General features: G+C 39.3%; 1 protein-coding gene across 1 annotated transcript in view; it reads left to right on the top strand.

Moving 5' to 3' along the window:
* Positions 1–15,785, top strand: part of LOC126285435 (cubilin-like) — a 780,558-nt gene that overhangs the window by 576,842 nt on the left and 187,931 nt on the right. The window contains exon 51 of the mRNA XM_049984824.1: positions 3,513–3,778. Within this exon, the coding sequence (XP_049840781.1) occupies positions 3,513–3,778 (266 nt within the window). The remainder of the gene's footprint in view (positions 1–3,512; positions 3,779–15,785) is intronic.

The raw sequence follows: 15,785 nt of genomic DNA on the forward strand, positions 1-15,785 counted from the left end.
GCACTGTTTTATTGTTGTTTCATTTTTTATGAGGCAACTTTAAGCAAACAATGTGCAGCTGTAAAATTTTTTTTTTCTACTCGGTAAAAATGCTGCTGAAACTGTGTTAGTGAAGGAAACAGCTTACCAAACGACTCTATGGGAAAGCTCAAGTGTACAAGTGGTTTGCTGGATTGAAAATGGCAACATGTTGATTGATGACAAACCTCATAATGTTGATTGATGACAAACCTCATTCTGGACATCAGTCAACTGCCCAAATTGACCAAAAAATTGAAAAAATTCAAGAGCTTGTGCTCATAGACCATCAGCAGACTATCAGATCTTTTATTTGTAAGTTTTAAGAAGCTTGCACTGCAGTGTTCATCAAATAAGACCTGATTTGTGGCAGACAAGAGACTGGTTCTTCCACCACGGCTATGCACCTGCATACACAGACATTTCTGATAGGGAGTTTTTTACTAAAAATGGCATGGTTCTGCGACCCAAGTACCTTGCTCACATGACCTGCCTCCGTGCTACTTTTTATTTTCACCCAGGAATAGGGGCATGAAAGAACACTGATTTGGCAGCATTGAAGAAGTCAAAAAAAAAAAAAGGAGGTGCCATCAGCCATTTCTAAGGATGACTGCAAAAAATGTTTTGAAGAGTGGAAGGGGGTAAGGTTCTTTTGAAAGCAATTTGAAAATCTAATGCTTTAAAAAAAATAATACCTTTTTTTTGGTTACCCCCTCACAGCAATTGTAAATGCTATTGTAATGAACTTTGTAAACACACATTTAATGTTGTCAAAATTATCAACAGAGATAACTTTTATAGTTTAAGACAAGAATCAATAGCTTAAAAAGTTGACATATTTATCTTCATTTGGGTCTCATCTTTGGTATCAATTACGTCCTAGAAAATGGGCTTATTTTCTAGATCTATGTATTCCCTCCCACTTGTTTCTTGTGCTGCATTTTTATATTTTTTCCTTTCATGGGCTAAATGCCCCTGGAATTGCCTTACAGCTTTAAATCAGGTTTTGAGATCTCTGTTTCACCTTCATATAATCAATCTGAAACCCTCCAGTGTCTTTTCCTTGTATACAACCTTCTTTCAATATTCTTAAACTAAGTGTTATCAGTGGTTGATTATGTTCTGTGCAAAATTGTGTCAGACCGCTTTTCCTCTTCCATTCTCCCCCCCCCCCCCCCCTCCCCCTTCCCCCCAGTCCATGTTCTCCTACTAATCCTTCTCCTCCGTTTCCTACCATCAAATTCCAGTCTTCAATTGCAACTAAATTTTTGTCTCCTTTAACTGTGTGAACAGTATTTTTTTCAGTCTCTTTAGCATCTGTGGATCTAGTTGGCAAATAAACATATACTACTGTGGAAGATGTTGGCTGCCTATCTGTCTTGGCTATCATGATGTTCTCACTATCCTATTCATATTAGCTTACCTAATTCTTACTTTCTTACTCCTTATTAAGTGTAATCCTACATTATCATTACTTGATTTTGTATAATAACCCTATATTCACATGACCAGAAGTCCTATTCTTTGTCCCACAGCACTTTGCTAATTCTTAATACCTAACTTCAACCTATTCATTTCCAATTTTATATTCACCAGGCTACCTATCCGATTAAGGGATCCAACATTCCACACATCAAATTGTAGAATGCCAGTTTTTTTTCTCCTGATAACATGCTCCTTACTACTAGTCTCCCAGAGATCATAATGGGTGACCACTTTGGCCCCAAAATATTTTTTTGGAGAGGATCAGATCAGTCAATTATCCATACCATTTCCCATTCATGTACTGAAAAGGCTCTTTCCCCTCTTCAGGAACTGTAGGCTAATGTGGTCTGTCCATGGGGACCCCTCCATTCTGGTTGCACCCACTGTAGGGCTATCTGAATTATGAGGTACACAAGTGATCACATGTGGGAAAGGTCCGTGCTTCATTGGAGTTTTTTTTTAATATACATAAATAAAGTGATCTAAAAGTAATATCCACAACTGTTAATAAGAGTAGATTAGTAGTGTTCATACTTTGTTGTTAATATGCTTCATATTAACTCCTCTTAAGCAGTTGCTTCTGCCTGTTAATGTATAATTGGACTCATTCCACATCATTGAAGGCTGTACCTCAAGGTGGGAGTTACAAAAGATTATTTGTGAATTAATGATTCCTGAAAACAATTTCTATTTCAAGTACCTCATTTGCTGCTTATTTTATGATTTTCTTTTCTAGTCTATGTGAGCACCGAAAGAACATAAGACATGTTTTTCTGTCTATAAATATGTAACGATAATATTATGAAAGTGGTGATTGATACTCATCATACAGAAGAATTCTTAAGTCACATATAGCAAACCTAAAGGGCTGCTATACATTTAAGGTTTCAGACAAAAGGCTTTCTTCGAAATATATTATTGACATTGCTGCAAAAAAATTTTAAATCTCATGTTTCATAGGCAGTAACTATTTCTGTACCAGACTACATGTACTTTTTTGGTTTTGTATGCTGGTTGTAGTGGAATTTTCAAACTCCTTGTTAGTGTAAAAGAGTCAAGTAAAAATTGAATATCTTCATGTTTTTTTAAGTAAATGATAAATGATTTCGCTCTGTTACTCTAGCAGGGAATATCTCTTATGCACTCAATTCTAAGATTCTATCCCATACATTGTTATTTCCAAGTTAAAGTATGTTATTTACTGTATTATTTCATCATCCGCGTTTTGACTCTTCATCTCCTCTTACAGTCAGTTGCTGGTACGTTTCCCACAATTTTAGTTCTTTTTTATAGATAGTACTACACCTACAACTTTATATTATATTATATATCTCTTGCTGTTTTGTAAATAATCATATAATTCATCTTTCTAGAATTAAATTTTCACTCTACAGCGGAGTGTTCGCTCATATGAAACTTCCTGTCAGATTAAAACTGTATGCCGGACCGAGACTCGAACTCGGGACCTTTGCTTTTCGCAGGGAAGTGCCCTACCAACTGAGCTACCCAAGCATGACTCACACCCCGTCCTCTCAGCTTTACTTCTGCCAGTACCTCGTCTCTTACCTTCCAAACTTTACAGAAGCTCTCCTGCAAGGTTCGAGTCTCAGTCCGGCAGACAGTTTTAATCTGCCAGGAAGTTTCATATAATTCATCTTGTTCAATAACTCTCCTCGTAGTATTGGATCGATCATTCTTGTCTCATAGTACCTGTAGCAGTTAATAAATGGATGATTGTGTGTAAAACCTGTTATTTCAGTTCAGGGAAATGTTTTGGTTTATTGAATAAACTCTACTAAAAAAAATCAAAATGATTTGCAAAAGACCTCTAACATAAATAAAGGAGACTTCAGATTTCCTGTGTTTATATTTAGAATATTATTTGTATATGTATGTAATATTAATTTGTTTCACAGTGTAAGGTAAGTTACAGTTTCTGCTTCATTTCTTTTACTTGTGTGTTCATTGTGCTTGCTAATCAAACCAATTTGGACGTCCATTTTCTGCAGGTGAAATCAGTGTGTCAGTGTGTAAAAATATTACATCACCAAAATACTTCAGCAGCCCATTTCCAACAACCAAAATTGTGGCCAGGCAGGATTCCATTGGAATTTTGCGCACATTACAGTTCTCTGGTCAATATTCTGTTTCTGATTGTGGAGGAGTAATACTTGGACCTGAGGCAAATATTACAAGTCCTGGTTACCCTTCACCACCATCCAAAAACATTCATTGTGCATGGGCTGTCACATATCCAGAAGGACAACGGATTAAGGTAAACTTACTCAGATTTTTCATCTTCCCTGTCTTTTTGATGAGTCAAAAATCAATGTAAACTGAGTCAAAAATCAATGTAAACAGTTAAATGCTTCAGCAGATCATGTATGTGTAATAACATTCCAAAGAAATAAATATCTCTTCCTTCCTTACTTTCTCTTCATTTTTCTGTTCCCATTTTTATGCGATTAATCTTGATTTTTTACTGCTATATGTCAAGCAGCAACAAATACCACCATCAAATATTTATTAAATGTGATATTATGAACCTGTTGACAAACCAACAAAGAATTATTCGTAGAATTCAGACAATCTCTTTGAAACATGATGCAAAGCTTTCACATTACAGATTTTCCCCTTTCCTGTTGCTATTTTATAACCTAGAATCTCACATATATAAAACTGATCTTCCCCGAGGTTGGTTTCTACTAGTTTTTCCATTCATCTGTAAACAATCTTAGAAAATAGATTAAGGAAAGGCAAACCTACGTTTCTAGCATTTGTAGACTTAGAGAAAGCTTTTGACAATGTTGACTGGAATACTCTCTTTCAAATTCTGAAGGTGGCAGGGGTAAAATACAGGGAGTGAAAGGCTATTTACAATTTGTACAGAAACCAGATGGCAGTTATAAGAGTCGAGTGGTATGAAGGGAAGCAGTGGTTGGGAAGGGAGTGAGACAGGGTTGTAGCCTATTCCTGATTTTATTCAATCTGTATATTGAGCAAGCAGTAAAGAAAACAAAAGAATAATTCGGAGTAGGAATTAAAATCCATGGAGAAGAAATAAAAACTTTGAGGTTCGCCGATGATATTGTAATTCTGTCAGAGACAGCAAAGGACTTTGAAGAGCAGTTGAACGGAATGGATTGTGTCTTGAAAGGAGGATATAAGATGAACATCAACAAAAGCAAAATGAGGATAATGGAATGTAGTTGAATTTAGTCATGTGATGCTATGGGAATTAGATTAGGAAATGAGACACTTAAAGCAGTAAATGAGTTTTGCTATTTGGGGTGCAAAATAACTGATGATGGTTGAAGTAGAGAGGATATAAAATGTAGACTGGCAATGGCAAGGAAAGCATTTCTGAAGTTGAGTATAGATTTAAGTGTCAGGAAGTCGCTTCTGAAAGTATTTGGTTGGAGTGTAGCCATGTATGTAAGTTAAACGTGGATGATAAATAGTTTAGACAAGAAGAGAATAGAAGCTTTCAAAATGTGGTGCTACAGAAGAATGCTGAAGATTAGATAGGTAGATCACATAACTAATGAGCAGGTATTCAGTAGAATTGGAGAGGAGAGAAATTTGTGGCACATCTTGACTAGAAGAAGGGTTCGGTTGGTAGGGCATATTCTGAGGCTTCAAAGGATCACCAATTTAGTATTGGAGGGCAGCCTGGAGGGTAAAAATCATAGAGGGAGACCAAGAGATGAATACACTGAACAGTTTCAGAAGGATGCAGATTGCAGTAGGTACTGTGAGATGAAGAAGCTTGCACAGGATAGAGTAGCATGGAGAGCTACATCAAACCAGTCTCTGGACTGAAGACCACAACAACAGCAACATAAAACAGACGGTGGTACTCCGTTGGTATTTCCAGTACGGACTACACAGACACTGTACAAAACATAATGATTACTGATTTCCAGGCTCAAATTTTATTTATTGTGACTAACTTGCCTATAGACAGTGAAATGCACACACACATTTAGTCACATAAGCAGGCACACTTCACACACTCATGACCGCCAACTCCGGCAGCTTGGACTGGAATGACAGCCTGGCATTTTCATTGTTTCACTTGTCTATAAATAAGATGAATTCATACTCAGTTACTCATAACATTTCACTGACTTCTACCTCCAGGTTTTATTTTGCGTTTTAGGTGTAGGTCACTAAACATAGTGTTGATTGCTAGCTAAAATTAGCACTGACAAGCAGTCCACCAATGCTGAACAATGTCAATAGACTTTTTTATGTCCTCTAGCAGCCATCAGCCAACATCCTAGGGTCTTCTTAGAAAGCATGTCTAATTCTTGTTATTCTGCAAAGTACTGAAAGCAGGTGGAAGAACCAGAATAGAAAGTAATCTTTTATGTGGAATAGCTTCTTCTTCTTTGTGTTTTTCTACTTTATTCTTTTCAGTTCTGAGATTTGGGTAAAAGTATGATTTTTGTTCATTCCAATCATCTTTTTCTTTGAATTATCAGCACTTGTTTCATACTGTGTGATTTGTTTTTTATGGTTTTTTTTCACTAGTTGGTTGTTATTTATCCTTTGAATGTATTTTTCTGCTTCCATGAGCTTCCTGCATGCTCTCATTAATGTAGAATAATTTTAATTTGATCTTTATTTCACAGTTCATTAATTGGTCTCTCTAAGACTGAGTTACTTGTTCTTGAAAATTTCATCTTGACTAACTATTTTATCTATCTAGTTTACTCATATATGTGAATGTGTGTGTTTCCTTCTCATCCTGTCCAGTAAGTCTCGTCTGACGTGGCGTTCTCCCCATTTCATACACCTCACCACACCTTTTCCTTCAGCCCTCTTCCTTCTCATTCAACCCTAATGCCAGAAGAAGGAGCCACTGGCTCTGAAAGCTTACAAATTTCAGTATCTTTAAAAGTGTGTTCCCCTGCCTTCAGTTGATGAGTAGATTATTTTTTTATCCATCCAATTATATATACTTTAGTCATGCAGCATGATTCACTGATCTATGTTGTACTGAAGTAACTGTTAAATCATGCAAAGTACCAACTGCACTAATGGACACAAGGTTTCAGGTTTAACAATGTTAAAGGGATGACCATGATAAATGAGCCCTGGTGTTGGTCTACATAGATACCATTAATAGTATACTGCAAGGAAAAGAAAACTAACTACTGAATTAAAATCATGGCCCTAGTGAATATAAGTTTATTATAATCATTCTCATTGTGCACAAGTCATATAAAGACATTAATGCTGATCTTAATGAAGCACATGGAGAAAACAACATGAAATGAGATACGATTTGTACTGGGTTAACTTGGCAGAGTTCCAGAAAAGACATCAGGGTTCAGAACTAATTATCAGTCTAATAAATTAATTGCATAAAACATTGCCATGGGTGGATACATGGTGATCGTAGGATTGTACCAAATGGTGAAATGAAAATAGCATGCAAGTATCCTTGCTCGCCAAGTCATGGATGAGTCCTCATGAATTTAAATTACGTGTGTCAAAAAATCCATGAACTTCAGTCAATGCTGCCAGATAATCTTACCATAATCGCTGTGTAGAAAGCTGTGTACAGTGCAAGTGACTCTTCTCTCAATTATCTCTCCTGTCATAATTCAGAGCAGAGTCTTTACCATGAAGATAATTCTCCAGTGAAAATTTTACACCAAATATTGGCCAATAACATAATTGTTAAGGGTCTGTCTGTTGTCTAGCCAAGGAATCTATGAAAAATGATCTCCAATCAGCTGGCTTCCGACCAATGCTGTTTCTAGAGCATTCTGTGTCATGTTCTTACTACACTGATTGCTTTTTCAGTCAATCAGTATAATGTCTTGCCATGCACAAAATTTTCAGAAAGTCACCTTCTAGCTCCCACACTCTTAGACTTTTCAAAAAAAAATGAGCACATCTCCCACTTTTTGGTGGAAGAATTCTGCACCCACGGGGGCTAGTGTTGTTTTGATTTCAACTCGCTTTCACTGGGAGAGAGAAAACACGTTAAACAAGGCAGAATAATGTCTCTTCCTTTGGGAGGGCATGAGATAGGGATCTGTTCAAACTGCTCACCACTCCACCTGTATTCTGAGAATTCATTGAACTGAGTACAATGCCCTCTGCTAAGCATGCTTTTTGCCACCTAGGCCTGGTTGTAAAACTGCCATTTACTGGCTACAGGCAACTCTCCCATAATCCATTATTCTAGCAATTGACTAGATGCATGCTGTGTACACTGGCTGCCTATAGGTCATGGGAATAAATTTGCAGGGACTGACAAAATGAATGGCTCAGATGTGTACCTGCACTACAGTTGACCTCAGCCACTACCCCTCCTCTTGTCAACAGGGGCTGATAAGTCAGTCTCTCTCTGAGGGAGTGTCACTGTAGGGATCTCAGCCTGCAGCCCCTGCTATGACTTATAACTGACTCAAAAGACTGTGGCTCACAGTTGATGTGTACTATTCCACATGTAGAAATTCCTAATCATTATAGAGAAGGTTTATAGATAGGAATAGACGGGTTGACTTTTACAGTCACTGATATCATTACTGTAGTTAGCATCAAGCATAAACTGATTGACAGGAAGATAACTAACTGTGATTAATGGAATTTATGTAATAAATATTAGGTGTGTCAGAATGATGATGGACTGACAACTCTCAATTGTCACGTTTAATTGTTGACTCTGGTGTTCTTTTGTATCTCAGTGTTCTGTGTTTAACACTACAAATAATTTAGCATGTGTGCATTTTGTTGTCCATAATTGTTTTTGTTTTTATAATTGATGTCACAGTGTGAATAGGTGAATCGTATTGTGTGTTATACATTACTCATGAAGAATGTTCTTGAAATTTACTGGAGATAATGGGGGAGAAATTTTAAAGATACAGATCACATACTGTATGAAGTGTTACTTTTGATGTATTGTAGTGTCATAGCCATAAATGGAGAGATGTGCGAATGCTTCTGGCACAGTTGCTGAGGTTAAAGACTACATTGAAGTGGACCTGGGAACAGGGACCACTTGTGTGCAAGATTGGGTTGTGGCAGTGGCTAATCTGCAGGACAATTCAGATAAAAAACACTAAAAGTCACATATTTTATTAAAACAAAAGCAATTGCAATCATAACAACACAGTGCAATAGCCATGTCCCCAGTAAGCACATAGTGCTTGGCCAGGAATGGTGATACAAAGAGGACGCTCATGGGAGATGCCAATGTTTTGGAAGGCTGCCTGAGTACTTGCAGTGGATGACAGTCTCCAGTTGATGGATCTTGCTCCTGTGAGTCATTGCGCATTTCACTAGGGAGCCCATACCAGTGCAGAAGGGTGAGCATTGGTACCACCTAAGTCTCATTTCCTGGGCTCCTGGGCAGGAGTCTGCCTTAAATACTAGGAAACATACATTGTAATATTACTCAGATTGCAGTGTTTTTGCACACAACACTCTCCATTGTCATTCTTTATATGTCATACATGATTCGTGATCCAGTGTTCTTGAATCTGCATTTCAGGGGGTCATTTGGGCAGGTGGCTCTCCATCTAAGATAGGTGAGAGCCGCAAAGAACAAAACCGAGAATTTGTATTGCAACATTCCAGGTCACAGTAGTTGAGCATTGTGTTTCGTGATATTGGTGTGCATGCTGTGGCATCCATTCTGCCGAAAAATGTCCTCGTTGGATTGCTAGGTGCTGCTTCAAGGCAGGACAAATTTTGCACTGGATGCACTCCTAGCAGTTTTTCTGGCCAGTACAACTGTGGCTATATTATGTTTAACCAGGTAATTCCTGTAATGGTGATTGCAGGTGGAATGTCAGTCCCATTATGCCACAAACTTCCCCATTAATTAAGAAACCACTGCAGTGAATTTCTCTTCTCCCATGTGACTAGCCTGCCTCTAGCATTTTGCTACCACCACTATGGTGTTGTACATAGTGTAAACTCAGTTTAGCTCTCTTTGTTGGAAGTAGAGTTGAGGCTCCAGGATGTCATGTGGACAGCTCTGCCTGCCTGTTTTGCCTAGGAACAAGTGAGCTTCATATGTGCCTGTGCTAGTCTGAATTATTTGCGTTAAGCAAATTGTAATCCTTTCCCTCTGACAGTTGTGGAGTGCCTCTGGCACCATTACTCCATGCCTGTTGACCTCCTTGATAACAGCAATATTTCCCCTGTTCTTACCTGTACACATTTTCCTTAGGTTCTTAACCTTAATGGGTGAAGGTAAACGGTGGAATACCTTAACTGCATGTGACCATTAGCAATCAGGAACCAAACCAGCATCTATAGCTGTGCTTGGTGCGTCCTAACTTCCACTCTTGCAATACGGTAGAATAGTGATAAATTTTGCTTGTTTGGCTCCTCAATGAGTCCCAACTCCTGTGGTACCTCCTCCTGTGCCTTCCACAAACTTTCAGATACTTCTCTGGTGCTAAGAGTGCTGAAGTTAACTGTCTGTGTACTGCATTGTGAATGGCTTCGTGAAAACTGATCATTACTCGTGCATCACAAATCCTGTTGGTTAACAATTGCAGTAACCTTTTAATTGTTACCCTGTGTCCAACACATACTCCACTACCTCAGTATTCAATTTCCATAACAAGTGGATATCATTCAATACCTCCTGTTACAAACTTGCCAACTGTAGATTATGCCAGTGCACCATCCTGTTGTTCCCTTTTTTCATTACCTTAATTCTTTCCATGGTACCATTCAGCTCCATGCTGTTTCTGTCATCCACTGTTCCGAACACGGTTTTTAATGTTCTTCCACCAGTTTATAAACAACACCCCTTGCATTGCTGGAATGTATGCTGCACCACATCTGTTGCATGCTGAATTTGCACCCTGTAATCATTCATAGGGCTTGTGCATTTATTGTACTCCTACCACACTTCTATGAATACACTTTTTCTCTCTGTTTCATGTCACAGTGCTGAAGACACATTCTCCAATATCCTCACCTCATTTCTCATCTCCCTTGCATTAAAAACTATTGTCAAAGTCCATTAATGAAGGGTGGTACCCACATCCTCTTGTCCAGTAAACAGCACTCTGCTTTCCAGTCACTGATCTTGCAGGGCCCCCCCACTCCATCCTCAGTGAACAGGCAAAGCACTGCCATGATTAGGACTCCTCACATCCTCAACTCCGACACTCCGCAATCTCATTGTTGTCACGTAACTCACTTCTTACACATACATTGACAATAACCCCAGACATAAAACTACAATAACTGTGGCACACAAAAACTTATTTTGTACCATGCTGCTTCCTGATAGCAAAATTTTCCAAACAACCACCAGTACCACAGCAGTGGTGATTTATAAAGAGAAGGGACATAACTTTATAAAATTTATAAACCAGAGGCAGAGGAAATTAAAGTATATAACAACAATTAATTACTGGATACTACATGTCAAAATTTTATGAAAATGTGATGAAATTTTTTTAAACCCCTTGTGTACTGCCCACAAAGAAAGCTGGAATGCCCAGTAGTGGGTGATAGAGACCAAATTGATTACCACTGCTCTACACTTAAATAATCACATTTCAGCATAATACAAAATACACACACAGGTCACATAGCATCTTCGTATCCACCCCTTTTCTCACTTCCTTTCTCCTTTTTCTTTGCTGTGGGTATTCATATTAATGGCAATAAATCTTGAGCACCTTTAAATGGCTGTAGGCATCCAGCGTGAACTGTCATTGTAGATGACAACTGAAGCTTGATGTTGACTGGTAATGTTGTTTCTATCACATGGCACAATCCCTTTTAACTTGTTCCAAACTTTTTATTTTTTGCGGTATAAGGGTTTGACAACATTACCAGTTGCCCTACCCTACAATGCGACAATTTCTCAGCGTATTTCTGCACTACCTCTTGTCATTTTAGTGCTTTGCTGTTTGTCCTCTGTGCATGCCTCCACACCTCTCTTAGTATTTTGGAGAAATTGCGAACCAGCTCTCAATTCCTACCAATTTCCAGTATATCATTAGCAAATGGTGAAGTTATCTTTCTCGCATATACCACCAAATAGGGGATTAGTGGAGTACTAAAGTGAAATTTTGAGATTAGGCTACCATGACAAATGTACTCCAATAATTATGGTGATTGTTTACATAGCAGCATCACATTCTACAAGTAGTATTATGCACATGCTCTGTTCTTCCATTAGTTTGTGGGTGCAGTGGACTAGTCCTTAATTTCCAAATACTCCACAATCCACCATAAGGTGCGTGGCGGAGGGTACCTCATACCATAACTAGCATCTTCTGTCAATGTTCCACTCCCAAACAGAACGAGGGAAAAATGGCTGCCTGTATGCCTCTGTACGAGCCCTAATCTCTCTTATCTTATCTTTGTGGTCTTTCTGCTAAATATAAGTTGGCGGCAGTAAAATTGTACTGCAGTCAGCCTTGCTGGTTCTCCAAATTTCCTTGGTAGCGATTCACAAAAGAACACCTCCTTTCCTCCAGAGACTCCCACCCGAGTTCCTGAAGCATTTCTATAACATGCATAATGATCAAACCTACCAGTAACAAATCTAGCCCACCTCTGAATTGCTTCTATGTCCTCCTTCAATCTGACCGGATAGGGATCCCTAACGCTTGAGCAGTATTCAAGAATATGTTGTATTAGTGTTTTATAAGTGGTCTTCTTTACAGATGAACCACATCTTCCCAAAATTCTACCAATGAACTGAAGACAACTATCCGCCTGCCCTACAACTGCCATTACATGCTTGTCCCACTTCATATCGCTCTGCAATGTTACGCCCAAATATTTAATCGATGTGACTGTGACAAGTGCTACACTACTAATGGAGTATTCAAACATTATGGGATTCTTTTTCCTATTCATCTGCATTAATTTACATTTATCTGTATTTAGAGTTAGCTGCAATTCTTTAAACCAATCACAAATCCTGTCCAAGTCATCTTGTATCCTCCTACAGTCACTCAATGACGACACCTTCCCGTACACCACAGCATCATCAGCAAACAGCTGCACATTGCTATCCACCCTATCCAAAAGATTATTTATGTAGATAGAAAACAACAGCAGACCTACCACACTTCCCTGGGTCACTCCAGATGATACCCTCACCTCCGATAAACACTCACCATTGAGGACAACACACTGGGTTCTATTACTTAAGAAGTCTTCGAGCGACTCACATATTTGGGAACCAATGACATATGCTCGTACCTTAGTTAATACTCTGCAGTGGGGCACCGAGTCAAATGCTTTCCAGAAGTCAAGGAATATGTCATCCGTCTGATACCCTTCATCCGTGGTTCGCAAGATATCATGTGAAAAAAGGGCGAGTTGCGTTTCGTAGGAGGGATGCTTTCTAAAGCCGTCCTGATGCATGGACAGCAACTTCTCTGTCTCAAGGAAATTCATTATATTCAAACTGAGAATATGTTCGAGAATCCTGCAACAAACCGATGTTAAGGATATTGGTCTGTAATTTTGAGGATCCATCCTTCTACCCTTCTTATATACAGGTGTCACCTGCTCTTTTTTCCAGTCACTCAGGACTTTATGGTGGGCAACATATTCACGATAAATACAAGCTAAGTAAGGACCCAGTGCAGCAGAGTACTCTCCGTAAAACCAAATTGGAATCCCATCAGGACCTGGTGATTTATTTATTTTCAACCCATTCAACTGCTTCACAACCCCAGGGATGTCTATCACTATGTCCTCCATATGGGAATCTGTACGAGACTCAAATGGTGGTATGTTTGTATGATCCTCCCACGTGGAAGATTTCTGAAATGCTAGATTTAAAATTTCAGCTTTTGTTTTGCTGTCTTCTGTTGTCAGGCCAGACTGATCAGTGAGTGACTGGATGGAAGCCTTCGAGCCGCTTACCAATTTTACATAAGACCAGAATTTCCTTGAGTTTTCAGCAAGATCTTTTGCTAAGGTATGACGGTGGTAGTGATGGTATGCTTCGCGCATCGCTCTTTTTACAGCAGCATGAATCTCTAATAACTTTTACCTGTCTTCATTCTCCCAATCTTTCTTGTACCACAAGTGCAACTGTCTTTGCTTCCTGGGCATTCTCTGAATTGCGCTGTTAAATCATGGTGCGTCTTTTCTGTCCGTAACCCACTTTTTCAGCACATACTTCTCCAATGCGGGATTTAAAATGTGTTTTAAATTTGCCCATAATTCTTCCACATCCATCATACCGGAAGCAAATGAAGTCAATTCATTTACTAAGTGGGATGCCAACAACTGCTTATCTGCTCTTTCTAGTAAGAATACTCTCCTAGCCTTCTTGACTGACTTTTTAACCTTTGTAACCATAGTTGTAATGACAACCTCATGATCACTAATCCCTGTATCAACACTGACGCCGTCGATGAGGTCTGGTCTGTTCGTGACTACCAGATCTAAAATATTTCCGTTATGTGTTGGCTGTTGATTTAGCTGCTCAAGACTGTTTTCGGATAATGTGTTCAAAAGTAATTCACAAGACGGCTTGTCTGTGCCACCTGTAATGAAGTAGGTTGAAGTCGCCTCCAACTAATATAGCTTGATCCAGGTACTTCTGCGATACAGAGTGTAGACTCCCTTTGAATGATTATAGAACTGTCATGGTGGAACCTGGTGGCCGGTAATAAAACCCAACAATTAACTTTATTCCTCCCAGCCCTGTTAAACATGTCCAGATAACTTCACAATCACACTCTACTTCGACCACAGTAGACACAATATTTTTGTCAACTGCAATGAAGACACCACCTCGTACAGTGTCTAATCTGTCTTTCTGATACACGTTCCTACCTTCACTAAATATTTCAGAACTTCCTATCTCAGGGTTCAGCCAGGTCTCAGTTCCGAGAATAATTTTCATGCCACACGCTTCCTAGAGGGCAGTATATTCAGGAACTTTATTCTGAACACTCTGAAAATTTACTGCTAATATCTTGATAGGGTCTTTACACTGAGCACGTCCTGATTTCCCTGCCTGCACGTTGACTGGTGAGTGTTCATCAGGACACCTCGCACTACTGCCTAGCCTGAAAAACCCCATGTGCATGCCACAAGTACTCTGCTACCCGAGTAGCCACTTCCTTTGTGTAGTGCACCTCTGACCTATCTACAGGAGTCCTACAATTCCCCACCCAATTGCGCAAGTCCAGAAATCTGCAGCCAAGACTGTCAAAGAGTCGACGAAGCCTCTGCTTGATACCCTCCACTCGGCTCCAAATCAAAGGACCCCGATCCACTCTGGAAATGATGCTGCAAATAGAGAGCTCTGCTTGCACCCCGTTTGCGAGGCCAGTGGTCTTCACCAAATCTGCTAGCCGCTTGTATGAGTGGAGGATCACCTCAGAACCCAAGCGACAGGCATCATTGGTGCCGACGTGAGCAATTACTTGCATCAAATGACACAGTTGTGTCGTGTCTGACATGGAATTTGTCACTTGATCTGTTATTACTGCCAAATTTGAACAACCAGTTGTTGGCCATGACTTCTGCCACCATAGTTGCTTAACGATTCGGAATGGTGATCACTTCCACATGCCATGAGAAGCAGTTAATAATCATTGAAATGAAACTGTTTCCACTGGAGTAGTGTTAATTCGATGTAGGCTATCCATTCTTATCATTTCAAATGGCCTAGTTACCTCTGATAAGAATTGTGATTTCACTTGCCTATGGTTCATGTCCACTTACTGTGCACATTGTACACTAGCTATACTTATTAGTCCACTTTGTCATCTCAGTTCAACAGTACTGTTCTTCCACCCTCCAATTTGTTGTCCTCTGACCTCCATGCTCAGGTAGCATGTTGTATGTTTCCCTTAATGATTCTTCCTCAAACTTAACTGGTACTACCACAAGTGTGCCGAACCTAGTTGACTTTAATGAAAGGCTGTCACACACGCTGAACTGCAGTTGTGTTATGTACAGCTTACAATCATTATCAGTGACTTGAACTGCTTGCCATTCAAAAAGACCATGGCTCAGTGCCTGTACTACTGTTACATTCCTGTTCATGTCATCTGTATTACCGTGCATCTTTCCTGGCTTATGCACAGCTTCATAATCCAATTCACACAAACTCAACACCCACCTTGTGGGCCTGGTAGAAGGGTCCTTCAAACCTAATAACCATTTTAGAGCTGCACAGTTGGTTAAAACTTGAATTTCTTCCGACAAAGATAACAATGAAAATACAGAATTCCATACATTAAGCTGAACATTTCTTCTGGGCTCAATGTCAGAGCTTCTTCCAACCCCGTCATGTGGTT

Source organism: Schistocerca gregaria, chromosome 8 (genome assembly GCF_023897955.1).
Source record: "Schistocerca gregaria isolate iqSchGreg1 chromosome 8, iqSchGreg1.2, whole genome shotgun sequence".
Classification (NCBI taxonomy): Eukaryota; Metazoa; Arthropoda; class Insecta; order Orthoptera; family Acrididae; genus Schistocerca; species Schistocerca gregaria.